The sequence below is a fragment of the Trachurus trachurus genome (genome assembly GCF_905171665.1).
Source record: "Trachurus trachurus genome assembly, chromosome: 19".
NCBI classification, from domain to species: domain Eukaryota; kingdom Metazoa; phylum Chordata; class Actinopteri; order Carangiformes; family Carangidae; genus Trachurus; species Trachurus trachurus.
Genome location: NC_139913.1, coordinates 3,734,996 through 3,756,442, shown reverse-complemented (window position 1 = coordinate 3,756,442; position 21,447 = coordinate 3,734,996). Strand labels below are relative to the sequence as shown.

At 43.0% G+C, this 21,447-nt stretch overlaps 1 protein-coding gene across 1 annotated transcript; it reads left to right on the top strand.

Moving 5' to 3' along the window:
• Positions 1-5,989: 5,989 nt before the first annotated feature.
• On the top strand, positions 5,990-21,353 carry LOC311003136 (uncharacterized protein; the record flags this gene model as incomplete). Its single annotated transcript, XM_083994821.1, has 3 exons — positions 5,990-6,115; positions 19,157-21,267; positions 21,336-21,353. Exons 2-3 carry the CDS (start codon positions 19,465-19,467, stop codon positions 21,351-21,353), a joined length of 1,821 nt encoding a protein of 606 aa, XP_083850947.1. The 5' UTR covers positions 5,990-6,115; positions 19,157-19,464.
• Positions 21,354-21,447: the final 94 nt, after the last annotated feature.

Below are 21,447 nucleotides of genomic sequence, written 5' to 3'. Positions count from 1 at the left end.
CGCCGTTCTAAAAATAGCTTGCACCGACAATTAAAGGTAACGAACCTACTGCTATGACTATAGGGATTATGGCAATGGGCCAATTTGCCAAAATGTTGAATTATCCCTTTAAACTCTGAGCTACTTTTTACAAGAACAAGAACGTTATGGAACAAAACAACAAAAAGACAAAACATTAGGTACAAAAAATAAAGCCAACGAACACATTGGTGGCCAACAAGGCTGCATTAGTTTGTAGTGGTTTTGGCTACAATAGAAAACACACACGATTCCCTCCTCTTTGTTGCTGTGATGGGGAGAGAAAGGGGGAGGGGGGACAAATTGGGAATTGGAATTCATTTCTAAGAAGACTAAGAAGCGGTCTGGTCTGCGTCTGTCTGTGTGTCGATCTCCCTGCTGCTTTCACGGTTTTTTTCTTTTGGCAACGCCTTCTGACTCCCAACACGTCAACAACATAGTGACGAACGAGCAGCAGCTGCAGCGACAACCTCACACACATTTTATATAATGTGTGCACATTATTATGTAGGCTATGATTGCTACAATTATCCAGCATAAAATTTGGCCTCCATTACGCGCCGCCCATGGTTGCGTCCATAGACTTTAACGTGTAGCGGTGTGGCTCAGGTTACAGGTTAGAGCGGTCGGGGGGTATGACTGACATCATTGTTTCATAAATGATCTGTTTTGGGCCTCTACATGAAAACACTGGGGCGGCGGTTTCAGATTTTCCCACTCTGGGACCCGTTTCCAAAAAATACTACGCCAAAACGGTAAAAAACTTATGCGGATTCACTGAAACCCGTTTCCGTGTGGACGGGCTCTCTAGTAGTCTTAACATAGCAGAGGCTAGCAGGTCGAGACTAGCAGCTTTAAGCTAGCAGCATTAATATATAAATAAATTTAAGTATACATTTTGAATTGATTAAATAGCAAATATAAAACTAAAAGCATAACTAGCTAGCAGATCTAAACTAGTAGCTCCGTACTGAATTTGAGAAAGTGTAAACTCTAGAAAAAGCTTTTGCTCTTTAAACTAATTTAAGCTAAGTAGTAAAACTTTATTTATAGCACCTATCATAGTACGCGTACACAGAGTGCTTCACTTAAAAAAAAAAAGACATTCAATCACACAAACAGTATCCACCACTTTATTTTCCCATGATCCATTGCGTGACACCACAACGGAAGTCGGTTTTCAACTTCCGTTTCACTCCGTAGTAGCATTCTAGCAAGCGGCTAACTGGTAGCGCTAGCCACCGGTGTAGGCACCAAATGTGGGGGCTCTGGGCTGCCAAAACCGTTTTGACTAATCCGATGTTTGTTAAGTCTATAAAACAAATTATTGAACAAACATTACTATTTCTGTGTGCATGTTTTTGTAATTAGTCATGGTTATCGTAGTTGTTAGCTTCGCTGCCGCTGACAGCTAACAGCAGCAGCAGCAGCAAACTAACATCAGGACGCCAGCTGTTAAAACCCTCCCGTTGTCGGACACGACATGAAACTACTCCAGTTAGCTCAATCATGTTGTAACTAGGATATCCGCTGGAAAAAATATTTTTTTCATGGGGCGTTTATTGAGTTATTTAAGACACTGCTAACGGCTAACAGCTAACTGTGGAATTGAGTGTCATGGCGACACCCAGCGTCATTCTCCGGAAAGTGGTGAATAAAACGCATTTGGAACTTTAACACAATATAGCAGCCAAACAGAGTTGTGTGTGATACCAAAATATTATAAAGGAGCTACTGTACAATACAGGAATAAAGTTGTTTCTTTCTACAGCTGATAAACCTGCTAACAGTTTGGTTGTTTTTGTAGATCTGTTTGAAATCAAGGACACATTCCTTTAAAAATCATTCAGAGTTAAATCATTCATTAAAAACCAGAGATTAGCAGCAGTTTGAAACAAACAACTATATCTGTCTGGATCAAATATAGATCTACATGTAGAGAAAATGAGAGTGGAAAGTGTTTTGTGTTGTGTGTCCATCCGAGGCTTCCGTACTTCTCTTTAATATTTGATGCGAGTGAGAGCAGCGTTCAGCCTCCTCCTCCTCCTCCTCCTCCTCCTCCTCCTCCCTGATGTTCAGCTCATCCAGATGTTTTTAATCATCTGGATCTCAAACATGATGTCACTCATCTTCATCTTCTTCTTCTTCACATCGCTTTAAAAAAAACTTTTTATTGAATATCTGTCGTGCTGCGTTTCCATCATCAGCAGCAGCTGCTGCTCCCGATGTCGCTCTGTGTTGAATTATTTACACAGTGGCACAAAATAACACGGCTAAAACAAACACTGACATGACTGTAGATACTAAATATAGAAACTACAACAACTACAGGGGAAAACATACTGTACTGAGTACTACTGTATAAGGAGGAATGCTTTTTCTTTTTTTCTGCTGCTCCATCGCTGTATTTCATTGGGTGATACTGTCATATTTGTATTTTACAAGTTATTTTACACATTATATAGTAGTGGTAGTAGTTTATTCGTTCTTTTACACAAAATTGTTCACAGTTGAGCATCAATCACAGTCAGTCAACCTTCCATAAAACCATCATTCGTTCCAACTAGTTCATGAATAGATCGAAAAGGTGCAGGCTGAAGCTATCTAGCCTATAGATGCCTACCCTTTAATTCATTATTCCATTAAATCCATTAGAGCTCTTCATGGTTTCAGAGTCCTAGAAAGAAACAAGTATCCAATAATTAACAGTAACGAGTACTTTTCAGCCTTCCTAGAAATTAACTTGAGTAAAAGTAAAAAATATTTGTCTTGGAAATGTATTCAAGTAAGAGTAATAAGTACCAAATCCTCTGGATATGTTCTTAAGTACAGTACTCAAGTAAATTTGCTCGGTTACTGTCCACCACTGGAGATTTACTCCTCACACATCTGCTGCTTTTATTTTGAAGTGGAGGTGGAGGCGGGACGGTGGGGGTCTGTTGCCTTTAAACACCTCACTCCTCCTCCTCCTCCTCCTCCTCCTCCCCCCTCGTCTCACTGCACCTCCCACAGCCGTACTAACTACTCCACACTGACTCAGCATGTATGTGAAAGGCTGAGATAAAGGGGGCGGGGCTAGAGGCGATGCAGGGCTGCTGCTAATTGGCTGCGTGTGAGCATCGCTGCTGGGGAGGGAGAGGAGAGGGGAGGGGAGGGGAGGGATGGCAGCGCTGGTCGGACAGGTCTGCACTGACGGCTCAGCTGGAGAGAAGGAAGGAAGGAAGGAGTGAAGGAAAGAAGGGAGAGAAGGGAAAGAAGGAATGAAGGAAGTGGGTGAAGATGAGAGGGAACGAAGAAGGAATAACAGAGAGGATGAGACGAGATAAATCATGTGGGAGGTGTAAATCCAGTGGAGATGGAGCGGCTGTGAGAGGAGGAGAGGTGAGTGAGTGTGTGTGTGTGTCTCTCTGTGTGTGTGTGTGTAGTATAAATGTGTGTGTTGTCGTGGAGACTCACTCTGCTGACAGCTCGGGGTCGATCAAGATAAACAAGCGCCGCTGCAGCTGCTCCACGTTATAAATGATCCAGATGTTCGTGTCATGTTGTGAGACGTGAGCTTTACACCAGAGAACGTAGGTGTGTGTGTGTGTGTGTGTGTGTGTGTGTGTGGGCAGGAGATAGCGTGAAGGCATGAATGAGATAACGTGTGTGTGTGTGTGTGTGTGAAATATTTGCATATTTTAGTATGATCAGTGTGTTTGTGGGCAAGTCGCTACATGTGGTGACACCTCGCTTTAAGTTGTGTCATTTATACCTTTATTACTGAGCTGCTGCTGCTGCTGTTTTATCTGGGCTTTATTTGTGATAATTATTGATTATTATTATTATTATTATTATTATTATTATTAGCACTGGAACCAGAAATCGATCAATCAATCAAAAGGAAAAGTGATTAGAAACTACCTATCTGATTAGCTATTAAATCGCCATTTATGGAGGATAAATGGTGTCAAATGTCAAATGTTCCCACCTCTCACATGCTTCTCTTTTGACTGAACATGCATGTATGTGTAATATATTATATATTATACAGATATTTACAGTCTAAATTCATGTTTAAGATCAAACTTTGCTTCAAAACTCACAAATTACATCAGAAGGTATTTGATTTTTCGCACTTAAAGAGTTTGTAGTTGTGATTTTGTGACCTACGAGGACTTCCTCATGCTGTAGGAAGAGTTTGAAAAGTTTCTCTTCTAATTTTGAGTAAATTTTAACCAGAAAATCCAGGAAATTATTCTATATTTTAATTATCATGTGTTTCACCTCATTCAAGTTTAAATATCTGTTGTTTTTTGTTATTTCAGTGACGTTAAAAACAACAATATAGCACAAATAAATGGACATAATGGTGATAATGTAACTAAACACACACCATGAGGCAATGTGTGTGTAATTGTTTATTATGTGAAATGTATTGATTAAGCTGAGCGCTCAGTGTCGGAGGTTAAAGGTTAAAGGAAAAGTCCGCTGCTGTGACTCATCTCAGGGTTTCTCTCTCTCTCTTTATATATACTATTTGTCTTCGATACCGTAGTAACTCGCACATGGTCGTATAATTCATCAGATTTCTGTTTGCTGGAACGATTGATTGTTTGATTAGTCGATTAACAGAAAATTAGACAGTTGTATAATCAGAGAAATTTCAAAACGCCTCCTAGTTCCTTGTTCCTTGTTGCTTTGTCGTTGTCGTTCTTTGTCACTTTAACGACACCATAAAGAGACGATTAACCACAGATTAATCAATAATAAAATAAACTGTCAGCTGCAGCCACAGTGTAGAGGAGATAAAAGATGAAGCAGGTTTTCATTCTCCCTTTGACTCATCGCCCAGCAGCAGCAGCAGCAGCAGCAGCAGCAGAGACGACGGGACGACTGAGGTCACTGAGCCTGAAACCCGAGTTACTTCCTGAGACAAATCTAAGACGTTGCTGCTGCTGCTGAAGCTTCACTTTCATCCTCTGATCCCAGAAAACCAGCGTAGTCCTGCAGAACCAGGCGCTAACAACCGGCTCAAAGTTGTTTTTCTTTCTGTTTTCATAATGATTATCAAGTCAGTGGTGAGGTGACCTCATCATCGTCCCCAGAGGAAAGACATCCCATCATCCACATGTCCATAAAAATGATGTAATAGACTCAGTCTGATATTCAATAATATCATATGTCGTGATATTTACACCACGTTGGAAAGTGTTTCATATAGAAAAAGGCTCCTGAACCATGAAATCAATCAAATTTTATTCATATAGCACCTTTCAAAGCAGATAAATGCCGTTCAAAGTGCTTTACATTTTGATTGAAAAAGTATAAGAGGTGAAACTAGAAGAATAACATGGAGACTAATGCACGAAGATTAAAAACAACAATAAAATATAGCAATAGTAAAAAAATAACAACTTTTAACAACAATAAAATTTAATAAAATGGAATGAAATAAAATGCAGGATAGAAATATAGGGCAAAATATTTAAAAAAATGCAATGATATGATTAAAAAAACTGCTAAAACATTTAATAAACTGAAAAATTAAATGACAAAATAGTTATATATTATTGAAAATACTTGAAATTAATAAAATGCAGTAATAAAATCTGTGTTGTTTAAAATAAATGATATAAATATAAAAGAATGTAACCATATATTGTTAAAAAAGACAGTCCTGCATCATAAAATACAACAATAAGGTCAAACATTATGAAAAATATTGAAAAATGAAGATATTTACGTAAATATATATTGTTAAAAACACCCAAGAAACAGAAAATACAATAATAAAATCACATATTATGAAAAATATCACTAATTGTCATAATATAAACTCCCCCTCCCTGTGATGATATCATATGTCAAGATATTTGAGCTGAGATATTATATTCCTGTAGTTTTTACGGTCTGGCCTGGTTCCCGCTCAGAGAGCAGCAGCAGTTAAAGCTGCAGCCGCCGGAGAGTTGGTGACGGTCTGATGGTCGGTGTCATTTTAACCTTTTAACCGCCTGATTCATCAGATTTAAACACAAACATGAGGAAGAAAAGTCCCAGAGGAACCTGAACACAACAGATGAAACTGTTTCTGCAGCGTCGGTCGACTCCTCTGGTTGTGAGTCATTCTCCATTGAGCCGCTGAAGCCTGAGTGTGTGAGTGTGTGTGTGTGTGTGTGTGAGTAGAGTTGTTGTTGTAGAGGCACTGAGGTCACGGCCACTTTGCTCCTCTCCTTCTTACTCTTCTTTTTTAATCGTCCTCCTCCTCCTCCTCCTCCTCCTCCTCCTCCTCCTCTCGTTCACACATTCACATTCACACTCACACACGTTTTTCTGTGCCTGTGCTGCTGCATGACTCAGAGGATTCATCGTCTTCGTCTTCTTTAGTCTTGGATGTGTCTTTGAAGGCAGCGGAGGAGACGACGACGACGGGCCCTCGGCTTCAAACGAACGCTAGAACAAAGTCAGATTTCGCAGCCACAGCTCCTCCTCCTCCTCTTCCTCTTCTTCCTCCTCTTCTTACTCCTCTTCTTCTCATTAATTCTGACGATGACAGGAAGTTCAGCGGGTTTCACTGGTGTATTTTTGGGCGTGCCATTTATTGGGAATTTGCTTTTGCCCGATCCAGTAGTGTGTGTGTGTGATGTAACCTAATATATGAAATGTATGATGAGGTATGGCAAGCAGATTTAAAGGGATAGTATAATTTTTTAAAGTGGGGTTGTATGATCTACAAATAGCCCCTAAGTACTTTAATTGCAGTAGCAGACTCTCTGCACTCCTCCCGTTAGCAACGCCAGCCCATAATAGCCCTGCCCAGAGATTTACAACATACAGTGTTGTGAACAGACCCAAAGAAACGGCCTATTTTCACGGCCTAAAAGAGGTTTTACCTTAAAAAAAAAATACACAGTTCCATTGTTCACTATAATATAATTTTTTCCAGCCCTTCAAAGTGCAGGAAAAACACCGTTTTTATTTGGACCTAACCAACTGCTGATCGGCGGGCGCTAACCCTGGGCGGAGGGATACGTGAGTTGGTTAGGTCCAAATAAAAACTGTGTTCTCTGGGCAGGGGTTATTATGGGCTGGCGTTGCTAACGGGAGGAGTGTAGAGAGTCTTCTACTGCAATTAAAGTACTTAGGGGCTATTTGTAGATCATACAACCCCACTTTAAAAAAAAAAATACTATCCCTTTAACATTTAAAAGCTAAGTTTGACTATCTGGAATTAACATTGTAGATATCAACAACGTCTTTCTGACTTGTCGTAACTACATTTTGAATAGTTGGATTTTTCATTCAAGATATCTGTCATTCAGTTTTGCCTATAGTCAAAAAGAACATTTCAGATCAACAACTACGTTCTTCCTAGGACAAATGACGTCACTTTAACCATTCATGTGTATGGGGTTTGTCATTACAGATATCTACAATTCAGTTGCAGATATTCGCTATGTGAATTACGGATATCTGTAACTGAATTACGACTATTACTAATTGCAGTTTGAGATATCTACAACGTCATTTTGACTAGTCATATTTCCATTTACAGATCTACAACTTCATTTCGCCTAGTCAAAACTTAATTTAAGATATCTGAAAAGGGACATGTAGATATCTTTAATTGAGGTGAATTAAAGATACCTTGAACTGGAATTATGACTAGTCAGAATCAAATTGTAGATATCTCAAACTGGAATTAGTACTAGTCTTAATTCAGTTACAGATATCCGTAATTCACATTGCGGATATCTGCAACTGAACTGTAGATATCTGTAATGACAAACCCCATACACATGAATGGTTAAAGTGACGTCATTTGTCCTATAGGAAGAACGTAGTTGTGGATATCTGAAATGACAATTGTGGATAGGAAGAATGTAGTTGCGGATATCGGAAATATTCTTTTTGACTATAGGCAAAACTGAATTACAGATATCCAGTCTGGCTTTTAAATGTTAAAATGGCGAGCCATAGACCGAGTGTCCCTGAACGCCTCGCCTTCAGTGCTTCTGTGTTACTGTACCTGAACTACACAACCTGACCGTCATGCTGCTGAAACCGTAGCTGCCGCCGGTGCACAGAGCCAGCAACAAGCAAGCTGAGAGCTAATATTAGCATGACCCCCCCCCCACCCCCCCTCCCCTACACACACACACACACACACACACACACACACACACACACACACACACACACACCCTCCCAGCAGCACCCCACAGTATTCAGCTGATATTAGCTAATGTGGAGCTGCACACGCCGGCCGAGGTTTAATTACCTGTGTGATTTGGCTCGTCGCTGCTCAGCACAGGGAGCTGGGATGTACAGCGTGTGTGTGTGTGTGTGTGTGTGTGTGTGTGTGTGTGTGTGTGTGTGTGTGTGTGTGTGTGTGTGTGTGTGTGTGTGTGTGTGTGCGCGACCCAGAAGGACAAAAACACGATGAGTCATCACTATTGAGTTCTTTTTGTTTATGACTTTAGGTTCTTTTTTTACACGTCGTCCTTCAGCTTTCCCATCATGCCTTTCACATGCCGTTTTCTTTTCTCTCTCTTTCTCCGAGGTTTATTTATCGAGCGTATTTTGGAACGGTAACACTTTATTTCACACCTATCTCTATAACGCATTATAACCATACTTATAATGAGTTATAATGCAGTTATAGCCCTGTATAACTATAGTTATAAACACTCATAATGATCATAAAGCTTTATAACAATAATCATAACACACTATAAAGCATTTTATCATGATTGGTCAGGTATTATTTAAGCAATATCACACGAGAGGGAGTGCTGTTGTACTGTATATCAGCACGGCTGTGATTCGGTCGTAGGCACGAGGCCGCAGGCCGAGTGCCGCAGATAATCACACCGTGCTGATATACAGTACAACAGCACGACCTCGAGTGTGATATTGCTTTTATACAACAGTGCTACGAGCGCATTTTAGAACAGTAATAAACTACAAGAGATTATGATTTGTTTGTTTATTTAATCATTTATTTGGCTCCGCCAACAGAAATAGTTCTGCAACTGGAAGGGAGACAAGGCTGTTGCCAGGCAACACATAAACATTTCATACTAGCTTGCTACTAGCTACAAGCTTCTCCACCGAGCTGCTTCCAGTGCTGGTTCTGGTTCTGAGCCCGTGTCTGATTAGCACCGCAGCAACAGGACCAGCATGAAGACATACAGAGACGTTATCAATACCGTATTACATTTGTTTATCATCTATGTAGTCAATATAAACACAGTTGAAGCTAAGTAGCTGAGCTACGTGGCTAACAACAGCTAATGCTAATATCAAAACACATCACCGTCAAAACGTAGTTGCCCCCGCGGCGATTTTTTTCCCAGCCGGGTTTAGTAGAGATGTATCTCCAATTAGACGGACCAGGTCAGGTCCAGGTTTTAATGTTCATGTCCGTTTCTAACTGTAGCAGCAGCAGCAGCAGCAGCAGCAGCAGCAGCAGAGAGATGGGGCAGCTCCTGTATGGGGAGCGTAGCTCTGACTTAGCTGCTGTCCAGCTGAACAGCGGAGTGATTATGTCTGTGAAAAGTCCCAGTGCTGTTATACTGTATATCAGCACTATGGAATGTCTCGTTGTCCAATCAAATTGCTCTGTTGGGACCGGTCGGAACTAACTGTTGTATAAAATACGTTATAATGGCACTGACAATGCTCACATCGATAATGCATTATAAATACAGTTATAATGTGTTGTAATTGTCTTATAAACATGTATAAATATCATTATAAACACTCGTAAATTGTCATAAGGCTTTATAACAATAAGCATAACACATTATAGAGCATTATAACTCTATTATAATACTTGACCTTATAATAATAATAATAATAAATTTTATTTAGAAGCGCCTTTCACGCCACTCAAGGACACTTTACAGCAGTTAAAATCATCAAAAACACAGAATAAATCATCAAACACCCTTATACGCCATTATAAAATGCTCTATGATGTGTTTATAACTATAGTTATACAGTGCTATAACTGCATTATAACTCATTATAAGTATAGATAAAATGTGTCAAATGAAGTGTTAACAAATAAACATCTCACACACACACATCGGTCCCCATACACCGCCCCGACGCGAGCCGACAGCCGACATCAAGTGGTGCTAGTCTCGTACCAGTAATCCGAAACATGAAAACAGGAAATGACAGAACGGAGAAACCATCGAAGAAACCATGGAGATTAAAAACAAAGCGTGCTTCACTCCACGTAGCCACGGCGTCCAGAATTATATTAACACGCGATGCAAAGACGAAATGTAGTTTGTCTCTGCGCCATCTCTGTTTTTATGGTTTGTTTACCACCGTCACTTCCGCCTCTCATACACACCACGCAGATTCGCCAAGGCACCGCCAATCAGAAAGGTCAGAGCTAGCACACAGCCAATCAGAGTCCCCGACAGCTTCTGAGCGGCTGAAGACACCGAACAGACGCGTATCCGACCTCGTCCAACTCTCCCTGAACTCAAAATATTGAAAATATGTTGAATAGTCACTAGAAATTGATTTTCTTTTTCAAAAGAGGTGGAAACAAATGCAGTAAGGAAACTACGGTGGCCCTGAGAGGTCAACACACTGCAGCTCCGAGTTTGCGGTGTGTTTTTTCATCTGTTTTCAGAAGTTTTTTTTCATTTTTTTTCATTTTTATTTAACCTTTATTTACCCAGGCAAGCAAATGAGTCACAGTGTCACAGTGAGTTGAACCCTCAGGGCCACCGTAGAAACAGAAAACAGCCTCGGGGCCGTTTATGTAACACATTTACGAGCTTTTAAATTGAAATAATAAATAAGAGTGAAACAGGTTGATCCAGTGGAAGGTGGTGCAGCAGCTTAATGAGGAGGAGGAGTAGGACAGTTTATGTGTTTATATCTGGGTGTAATCAATACAGACACTGATAGCAGATATCAAAATGACATTCACATGCAGATGTTTGGGCTGAACAATATATATATATAGGTGTCATTTTTGCATTTCACTACAAGGTAATCTAAAAATAATGAGGCTGTCTTTATGGTTTGTTGTTACAGATTTGACTGTGATCCAAAAAACATATTAGTGTTGAATGTAAAATCTTGCTCTGCAGAGTCACCGGTGAAAACACACCAGCGCTGTCATGTAAACACCTCCCTCTGTTGTTGTCGTGAGCTAATGGAGCTCGGAGATGTTTCCCCGTTGACTCATCATCATCAAGGCTGAGTTTTGGTTAAACGGCTGTGATTGAGGTGTCGTGCAGTAAATCAGGCAGATTGTGGCAGGTGGCGAGTGTTAATGGTCTGTTTTGTATTGTAGCTCTGACGGCCGCAGCAGAGACGCTGCCAAGTTGGACCACGGTCAGAAAAAAAAAAAAAAAAAAAACTGGAGGGAGGGAAATGCTGAAGCAGCAGAGGACCAGGACAGAAAAGACTAAAACTGACACCGACATCCTTAAAAAAGACCTTAAAGAGCTTTAAGAAACACATACACTTTATTCTTGTATCACAGATTAAAGGTCCTATATTCATTTAGTCCACATACTGTATCTTCTGTTTTCTGTGTGATCCAATAAAAATAGAGCCGATTTCAGAATAAAACACTCAGAGAAACCAAATCCTGCAGAGTTGTTGTTGTTGGATGGATGGTGGGTGCAGGTGGTGAGGGGGCGGGGCTTAGTTGTGACATCACAAAGTGACAGGAAGTCCTGACGGCTGGTTTTAAGGCTCAGTTTCTGAATACAGGCTGTGTGCATTTCTCTGTGGACTGAGGCTTTGATACTTTCACAGTATTAATATAGAACCTAGAGCTGCTTTATAATCACACTACACATGGACATCTACCTTTATACTGTATGGAGCTTTAACACAAACATCTACCTTTATACTGTATGGAGCTTTAATACAAACATCTACCTTTATACTGTATGGAGCTTTAATACAAACATCTACCTTTATACTGTATGGAGCTTTAACACAAACATCTACCTTTATACTGTATGGAGCTTTAATACAAACATCTACCTTTATACTGTATGGAGCTTTAACACAAACATCTACCTTTATACTGTATGGAGCTTTAACACAAACATCTACCTTTATACTGTATGGAGCTTTAACACAAACATCTACCTTTATACTGTATGGAGCTTTAACACAAACATCTACCTTTATACTGTATGGAGCTTTAACACAAACATCTACCTTTATTCTGAAGGAGCTTTAACACAAACATCTACCTTTTATTTTGAAGGAGCTTTAATACAAACATCTACTTTTATTTTGAAGGAGCTTTAATAAAAACATCAACATTATATGGAGCTTTATCCTGCTACTTCCTGTTTGCCTCTCTAGCGCACTGTGCATCACTTATTCTCTTTTGAGAAGCCCATTAACTATAAATCAACATTATTACTGAAAACGCTGTAAGTTTCAGCCCTGAGTCGTGTCTTACTGGCGTTTGTTCTTTGGTTGAATTCAGCTCCTCCTTCCTTTCCTAGAAAGCTGTGTGTGGCCTGAGAGGCAAAACCGAGGGCAAAGGAAAACACCAGAGTCAGGCGCCGCTCACCCACTGCTGCACATTAATATCTGAGGCGACCCAGATGAAGATCATCGTTTTTTTTGTTTTTTTTATCAGCTCAGATCTTCTCCCATGCAGACTCTGGTGCAGCGTTCACAGACTTTAGTAAATACATATAAATAAAACTAAAAAAATAAATGTTTCACACATTTACACATGGACATTGAAGTGTTGCCTGTAAACGCCTCCCCGCTGCAGAAAGCAGAGGGTTGTGCTGCTTGTCTTCGATCTTCCTAACACGAGGCTTCCTGTAACTCTACCCTCCCATCGTTTTGGACGGCTGCCAGAGCTGCTCTCTCTATCCTCTCTGTCTCTCCCTCCTCTCTCCTTCTCATCCCTCTGTCTTTCCCTTCACTTCCTCCTCCATCTCTCCAACAGCCATTTGTCCCTCGTGCTCTTTCTCTCACCTGCCTTTATCTCTCACTCTGCCGTCAACGTCGACGCCCCCCGTGATGAATTAACGGGTAAAAAAAGGGGAACAAATTAAGTTCAGCCTCGTCGCTTCTTCCCACAATCGATGCTCTGTCTCCCTCGGACAGAGACGATAAATCCCGTCCCTGTGGATCTGTCCCTCCACTGGTTCAAGGCGACGGCCACATAACGCTATGATGATGATGAAAATGTGAAAATGTGAAAATGTTTTGCACGTGATTGTGTTGTTGGATGATGGTGAAGTTTCCCGCCCCCACACTGAAACGTGACAGCAGACTAACAGTTAAATCTGTTATTTGTTTTTAGTTTGTGCATCAAAGTCTCAGCTGATCGTCGTAGTTATCTGTGATCGTCTCAATCTCATTCTTCTTATTTATATATTTTTCTGTTTCTGTTGTCAGACAACGACACGAGGCCGTAAATCAGACACAACAGGGTTTGTTTGTTGTGCTGCAGGAGGAAGAAAACATGGAAAATAACATCAGTTCATTATCACAAATTATCTGACAAGCTGTAATTGGCTGATAATAAATAATCTTAATTTAGTTAGTTTTCATTTTCCCATGGTACAAAACTAAACTGAACATAAACACAGGGTAATAAGCTCTAATGAAAGTCTTTTGTTTTCCTTCTCCAGACTCGAGTCTTTGACCTTTAATTCGGCCAAAATCAAAAATCTTTCTTCTAATTTACATATTTTTCTGTTTCCATTGTCGGACAATGACATGAGGCGGTAAATTAGCTCGTTAACCAGACTTAAAGTGTTTGTTGTGCTGTAGGAGGAAGAAAATATGGAAAATAACATCAGACCACAAAACATCTGACAAACTGTAATAGGCTAATATAATAAGTAATCCTAATTTATATGGCAATTTTTGTTTTCCCATGGTACAAAATGAAACTAAACATAAAAACAGAGTAATGCACTTAAATCAATTTGTTTTCCTTCTCCAGACTCAAGTTTTTCCAGTTTTGTCGCCCTAACTCTGACCTTTAATTCGGCCAATATCAAGAATCTGTTTCTTCTCATTTACATATTTTTCTGTTTCCGTTGTCAGACAACGACATGAGGCGGTAAATGAGCTCGTTAACCAGACTCACAGTGTGTGTTGTGCTGTCAGAGGAGGAAAACATGGAAAAACATATTATCACAAAGCATCTGACAGATTATTTGTTTGGAAGTTGTTTGTTTGGTTTTCATTTTTCACACTGAAAATCCAAACAGTGTTTGTTTCCAAATCTGTCCAGTTTTAGGGAAAATATCCTCTGAGTGTGAGTGTGAAAGAAAACAAGACGAACAGAGGACGAAAGAGGAAAAGATGCATTTTCAAATTTAGCTCCAGGCTGCGTTCAGGAAAAAAAAAAAAAAAAACGGGCTGTTCTGTTCTCAGAGTGAATCAGTAAACAACAGTTCTGTGGAATCAGAGCAGAGTTTGAAAAAGACCAGAAGAGCTGCAGCTACAGCAGAGGTCAGAGGTCACCGTCACACGTAGACGACCTCAGTCCCCCTTAGTAATAAAGTTATAAACTCAATTTATGCACCTTTCATAACATTAAATGAAGCTCAAAGGGGGAAATAGTAATATCAACAATTAAAACTAACAGTAAAAATAGAAATTACACATTATAATCAGCAGCAAACAGAAAAGTGGTCCAAAAAAAGGTTTAAATCTAAAAATCCACAGTGACAAACAAACAGTGACTGTAAGTGACTGTGCAGCTGATAAGAAAGTTAAATGGTTTCCTGTCTGAATGAACTGTTAACCCTGTGGCTCTGTCACATTCATGACGCTCCGGTCTTGGAGCCACGTCGTCCTCCTCACACCTCGTTCAGACAATGAGAACCCGCGGGGCCGCCGACACCTGGACAAAGGGCTGTTTCTTTTGTGAATGGAGCAGCCGTGGGAACAGAGGCCCCGAGGTGTGAAGAGGTGTGAGTGACAGGGAGAGCTGTTTCCTTCAGATCAGAGACAGAGACAGAGAAAGAGCTGTTTATTATTTTTAAAGGGATAGTTCAACATTTTGGCAATTGGCCCATTGCCCATAATCCCTATAGTTTTAGCAGTGGGTTCGTCGGTGCAAGCTATTTTTAGAACGGCGGAGCAGAGCCGCGAGCTGTTCAGAGCTACGCTACGGAGGCTCATGGGATTTCTTGGTTTTTCACTTATCAAATACACAATCCAACAACTCCACAACGCTCTGGTGGACAAGTTGTGAGCTGCACATTCACCACGCTATGAGATAATAACACAACGTTACCACACAGAGTTGTTTTAGAGGGAAATTCATGCAAAATTGCTGATGCACGTTGCCTTCAGGGACAGTTTTTCATCAAACAGTCTCTGCATTTCCCTCTAAAACAACTCTGTGTGGTAACGTTGTGTTATTATCTCATAGCGTGTTGAATGTGCAGGTCACAACTTGTCCACCAGAGCGTTGTGGAGTTGTTGGATTGTGTATTTGATGAGTTTGATGAGGGAAACCATGAAATCCCATGAGCCTCCGTAGTGTAGCTCTGAGCAGCTCACGGCTCTGCTCCGCTGTTCTAAAAATAGCTTGCACCGACAATTAAAGGTAACGAACCTACTGCTATGACTATAGGGATTATGGCAATGGGACAATTTGCCAAAATGTTGAACTATCCCTTCAACTAAGGCTTTTTGAATCAATGAGACATCATCAGTGGAGGATGTCGAGGTCAAACTGCTGTCAACAAACGAGCTGAGTGACATAATCTAAGGTAGAGTTTGATGAGTCATGGGGTTGAGTTCAGGCAGAAACATCATCTGGGGTCAAGGAGGGAGCGTCCACCGCCTCGTCGCCAACTCCCTCACAAGTTCTCTTTGTTCTGTCAACTTCAATTATGGACGCACACGTTCTCTCCCACTGCCGCCATAAGGCAACTCCAATCTGTCGCTGCTGGCAGCAGAGAGGAGTTCACCATCCTCGCCTTTTTTTTTAACTTCAGTTCTTACACAAGAGTTCTGTTGTGTGTGGCGGCTTTATTGGCGTGGAAAGTTGGTGTGCACGAACACGAAACAGACTGGTGACAATCGGGAATTCAGAATACAGCTCGGCTGAGTTTGAGTAAGAGCCAAAAAGGGATTTAGCTCAACAAAGAGAAAGAAAAAGGATTCAAACGCACAATAACAAAGACGAGTCTGTGATGAGGAGTCGGGTGTTTGGTGCGTGATGTGGTGCAGCTCTGTGGGTGTCCTGGATCATGTCTGAGAAAACTCTGACAGATCCGAGTAGAGAGAGAGACTAAGGAGGAGGAGGAGAGGAATTAACCGAGCAGTGAGTCACTGGGAGACGTTCAGTATCATTGTCACAGCTGCTCCAAAAATAAACCAGATCGACTTAATCTGAGTCGTTTTACTCTCTGAGACTGAGTTCAGACAGACCCTCCTCCTGTCATCACCGGGTCTTATCAATGGAGAAGGTAGAAGAGGAGGAGGAGGAGGAGGAGGAGGAGGAAGAGAAGGGATGAAGTCTGACACCATGAATCAGCTACAACAACTCAGAGAAACTGATCCGTGCAGGAGAGTGAAGCTACGATATCAAACACCTGCTGAGTGAGACACAGACGCTCGGTGCATCACGGCTAAAGACACTGAAATTGTCTGGAAGTTGTAAACATGCCAGGGATTTGATATATTGTGCCATATTGGGACACTGTAAGCACGTTTTTTTCCCTAAAGTCTAAATTTTATAGCATATATAGCATAAAAAAGACACCAAAACAGTTTATTCTGATGTGTTCAGACTCAGAACGGTTGAACCTGCAGGTCTTATAACATCCAACATCATAATAAACTTTTTTTTTTGACTTAGAGATACTTTATTGATCCCAATGGAAATTCAAGTATATAGTAGTGCACATACATATAATATAACATAATATAAGGGCATAGAGCAAAATAAAACAGAGATAAGAGAGTAAGAACACAGTACATCCATATACTGTAAATGATGTACATCAATATGTTATGATAAAATACAAAAATTAGAATAAATATAAGAAAATAGAAGAAACTGCAGCCTGAACAGAGGAATTAACATTGGCCACAATAAGTAGATGCAAAAGTGTATAAGAAGGATGATAAATGTAAAGAAATGACATTTGTAGACAGTGTTATTTACAGAATATACAGTATACTCACTGCAACACCCAAAATAAAACAGTTTTTGCATTATCACCACCACCGACTGTTGATCAATACAGCGTTTTAAAGAATCAGTACAGTATATTATTCTCTCACACCCCTGAGTGATTATATATATTTTTAGTTTACGTCCCTCGGGACAAACCTGATTGGGTCCTTTTGCTGACGTCAAGCGAATGTGTTTGTAATTCGTTCCAACACGTTTGTGGTCACACAGTAACAACAGCAGCGTCTTTATGTTGCACATCATCACCGTCGCCACCGGCAACAAATTGCTCTAACGACACAGAATCCAATGAGCTGATCAGGAACTAGTTTGTCTCACCGTGTTTGTCGTTCTGTCTGTGTATTTAATGAGCTGGCTCAGCTGCAACGATGTAAAGTGGCTTCAGTCATGTTATTTATGGGATGTTAAAGAACAAGCTGCCAAGAGAAAGTCAGTTCTTCATCCAGTTCTGCCGACTGCTGAACTCTCTCTCTCTCTACAGTTATTCCAAAGCAACTAACTTTTTTATTTATTTTTTTACCTGATTTGCATGTTTACAGTCCGTGCTGCAGCTAAATATAATAATAATGATATATAACAAGATAGATTATGGAAAATTAAGATGTTAGGTGTTGATAGCAGTGTGAACCGACCAGTGTGACTCAGTCGTCTTCTTCCAGTCTTTCTCTTCACACGTCTTCCTCTCTGTTCACACCATGAAATTAATTACATATTCATAATAATTAAAGGTATGAATGAGGTCACAGGGAAGATAGAAAGTCCTGAGAACCAGGCAAACCCCCCAGGGGAGTGGGGGAAGGTCCTGGTCCCCGGTCTGGTTCTGGCTACAGGCGGAGGAACTGAGCTCTAATCTGACTTGTTGAGATGAAGAAAAACAGCAGTGGATTCAGGATGGTGCAGTGGTTTGTACTGTCATCTGAGAGGAATCCCTGGTCCTCGGGTCTTTCTGGGTGTTTTCGGTGTGAATGGATTCTTTATGTGTTCTTCCTGAGGTTGAGATGTGATGTGAGGTGGTTTGTCTTTAGACAGCTGCCCTGAGACCGTCGCCTATGTTGGCTCAGATCGGCTTGAAATGCTTGAAGGTAGTTTAAAGTCGAAGGTGGATCTGAATGGTCTGAAAGGCTGAGCTGTTGTAGACAGAGACGAGATACCACATCGTTTGGTTGTTTATATGAAATATATGTGAAAAGACAGAAATATATCCCTTTCCCACTGGTCAAAAAAACCTGTTTAAACCTGCTAACAATCGGCTTTTGGTGGCAGTGGGAAAGGCGCACTCACCCGCGTCGACCCGCGTCAAACGACTTGGCAAACGACACGGGTTAAAATCGCCTTCAATCGGATTCTTTGGAACGCCAGACCCGGGTCAACCCGCTAATTTACGTGATGATGTTGATCGTTACGTGACGCCACATCATAACATCGCGGCAGTCGCTTCTCATATCACGTACCAAAACAAAGCAACATTTGAGACTGGATTTGTGCAAAACAAGAAAGAACATTGACAACCGTCTGACTCTCCATTGTTTACTTCCCTGAATTCTGTCGCACTTATGATATCATCAATGCGATCCCGGCGTGATGACGTCACCAGACGCGCAGCTTGCCAGCGGGGGGTCAGACCCGGCTCGTTTTGGTCAATGGGAAAGGAGCCAAATGCCGATTGTTAGTGGGTCGAGCCGCGTTTAAAAAAACCCTTGTCAACCCGCTAATTTTAGTGGGAAAGTGGCTTTATTGTGTAACAAACAAAAAGAGAGTGAGAGATAGAAAACCAGACCGAGGCGCCTCTGTCCTCTCGACCAATCACAGGTTTCTGGCGTTGTTCGATCATCAGACGAGCACCAACATCATCTGCACCACCATCGTCGTCGTCGTCTTTATCCTCAAATATCAGTGTTAATCCTCAAACATCCCATGTGTCTGAGAACAGAAAAGCTAACACCTGCTCCTCTCTTTTATTCACAGGTATGAAGAATAGGGAGCTGTTGGAGGCGTCCCATGGGCATGTTTGTCCTCTGGCCGGTCCACCTGTGTGTCTCTGGCCCGCACACACACACACACACGCACACACACACACTTTGGGAGGCAGAAAGAGGACCGTCTAAAAATAAACTGACAAGCAGCACCAGCAGAAATAAACAAGAAGCAAATACACAAATAAAAGAAGAAGAGAACAAAGACGAATCTCTCCTCCTTCTTCGCTGTGTTTGACGCTCTCCCTCCTGCTCCACTTCTGTTTCCCTGTCCTCATTACGAGCCCAGAGGAGGAGGTCATGTCCCAGTCTGGAAAAGTCCTTCATCTGTATGTGGAAGTGAGGTCTGCCCCAGATCAGAATGGAGGGAAAGGGACTTTTGTGGATAAGGAAGACGGGATCGCTCCGGGGCGTTCGGTCCAGGACAGTCCCGCCAAGCTGCTGTCTCAGCTGGCGACCCAGACGAGCTGCCCGGCCGTGCCCAAGACCTCGGCGGCTCACCGTCTGGTCCAGGACTACACACACAACCAGTCTCCGTCTAGAAACACCGTCAGTTTCCAGCTCCAACAAGCCAGCAGCTCGCCGTCAGTCAGCAAACGGTGGAGCCTACCCTGTGATGGAGTCTCTGCCGTGCACTCGTCACCACCGGGGAAGGTCCCTGTCCCCGCCGTCGTCGCTGCTTGCACGCCTCCCAACTGTCGGAGGCTGAAGGAGGAGGAAGTCGGCGGCGTTGGGAAGCGGTCGGTGGTCACCTTCAGTTACGTTGAGAAGTCCAACGTGAAGACGGCGGTGAGCAGCCCGCGCAACTCGGTGTGCGAGAGAGCGACCAGAGAGGAAAGATCGACCCCTTCCCACTTCAGAAAGAGGCTCAGCGACCCGGTTTGGTTCGGGAGTCCCAGTTCATCGTGCAGCTCCAGTCCCAAGATGACTTTCCGCTCGCCGGGAAGTCACCAGCAGACAACGTTCTCTCCGGGCCTTCGCCAACCGGCCTTGGACCCCATCGGCAGGGCAGCTACCCAACGGGCCGTGGAGGAGTTCGGATCCCCGTTACTGAGGATCAAACTGGCCCACGCGCTCGAGAATGCAACCTCGTTCACACGCTACAACCAACAGCCGCGCTGTCAGTCGTGGGCCGGGTCGCCGGTGCAGCGGCAAAACATCGGCGTGATTCCCAAAGAGCACGTCGCGGACAGGACGCAGAATATTTGCGGGCTGCCTCGGAGCCCGGCGTCGGACCAGCTGTCCTCCCAGTCCGGACAGAGTCCTCACACCAGGCCGCGGTCCTGCGTGGAGACTCAGAGCGCTCGTCAATGGTCGTTGGAGGACAGACCCGTGGCGGGAAGCCCGGCCACCAAAAGACAGATTCAAAGAAGCTGCAACAGGAGCACTTCACCGCAGGGAGCGATTCTTCCACTTGGCAATAATGTAGTCGAGGGCTTGAACCAGTTAAGCGACAGTAAATCCTCCTCTCCGACTCACAGCCCCGAGGTTGCTCGTCGGCTAGCGGAGGAGGCGACCAAAGTATCTACTATTTTCACCGAGGCGAGAAGGTCCTCGTTGCACAACAACGCTTTAGGCGAACAGGCGAGCGGCTCCGTCCCCGGAGAGTTTCACAGCTCGCCTCCAAATGCACAAACGCTCAAGATGAACATCCCTTTAAACGACACACAACACACGCCAGCAATTGACAACACAGACTCTCACCAGCCCGAAACCTTGAGCTTGCAGTCGCACTCGCACGACACGCACTCCCACAATAACTACGAGGAGGTGCGAGTGCAGAAAGTCCATCATCATCATCATCATCAGAGCTCGGTTTCATCGTCGGCAGCTCAGAGTTCCCCCGCGCTCCCTTCGCGACTCCTCCGCCCCTCTCATCCTCCCACTGAGATCAGCTCTCCGATCAGAGACCCTCGGCTACTCCAGTCCGAGCTCCGAGCGCCGGACACCCCCACCTTACACCGCCACCAGACCCCGCAGTACACCGGAGACTCGTGGTCGCCGAGCCTCGACCGGAGAGGGGAGCTGAGCGGCTTCGAGAAGGGCGACTGCACTGAGCTCGCTCGTCGGCTCTTCATCAACCAAAGTGTCGAGGTGTCGCCGGTCAGCTGGACCACCACCAGGCAGCTGTGGGGGGGTGGGGGTGGGGATGGGGGTCACGTGGAGAACAGCCCGAGGCCAAACCCTGAGTCCCAGTCCAGCAACGACCGAGCTGGGCCGAACCGTCAACCGAGCCAACGGCGGCGGCCGCTCAGCCCCACGGCTCAGCAGAAGCGGGCCGAG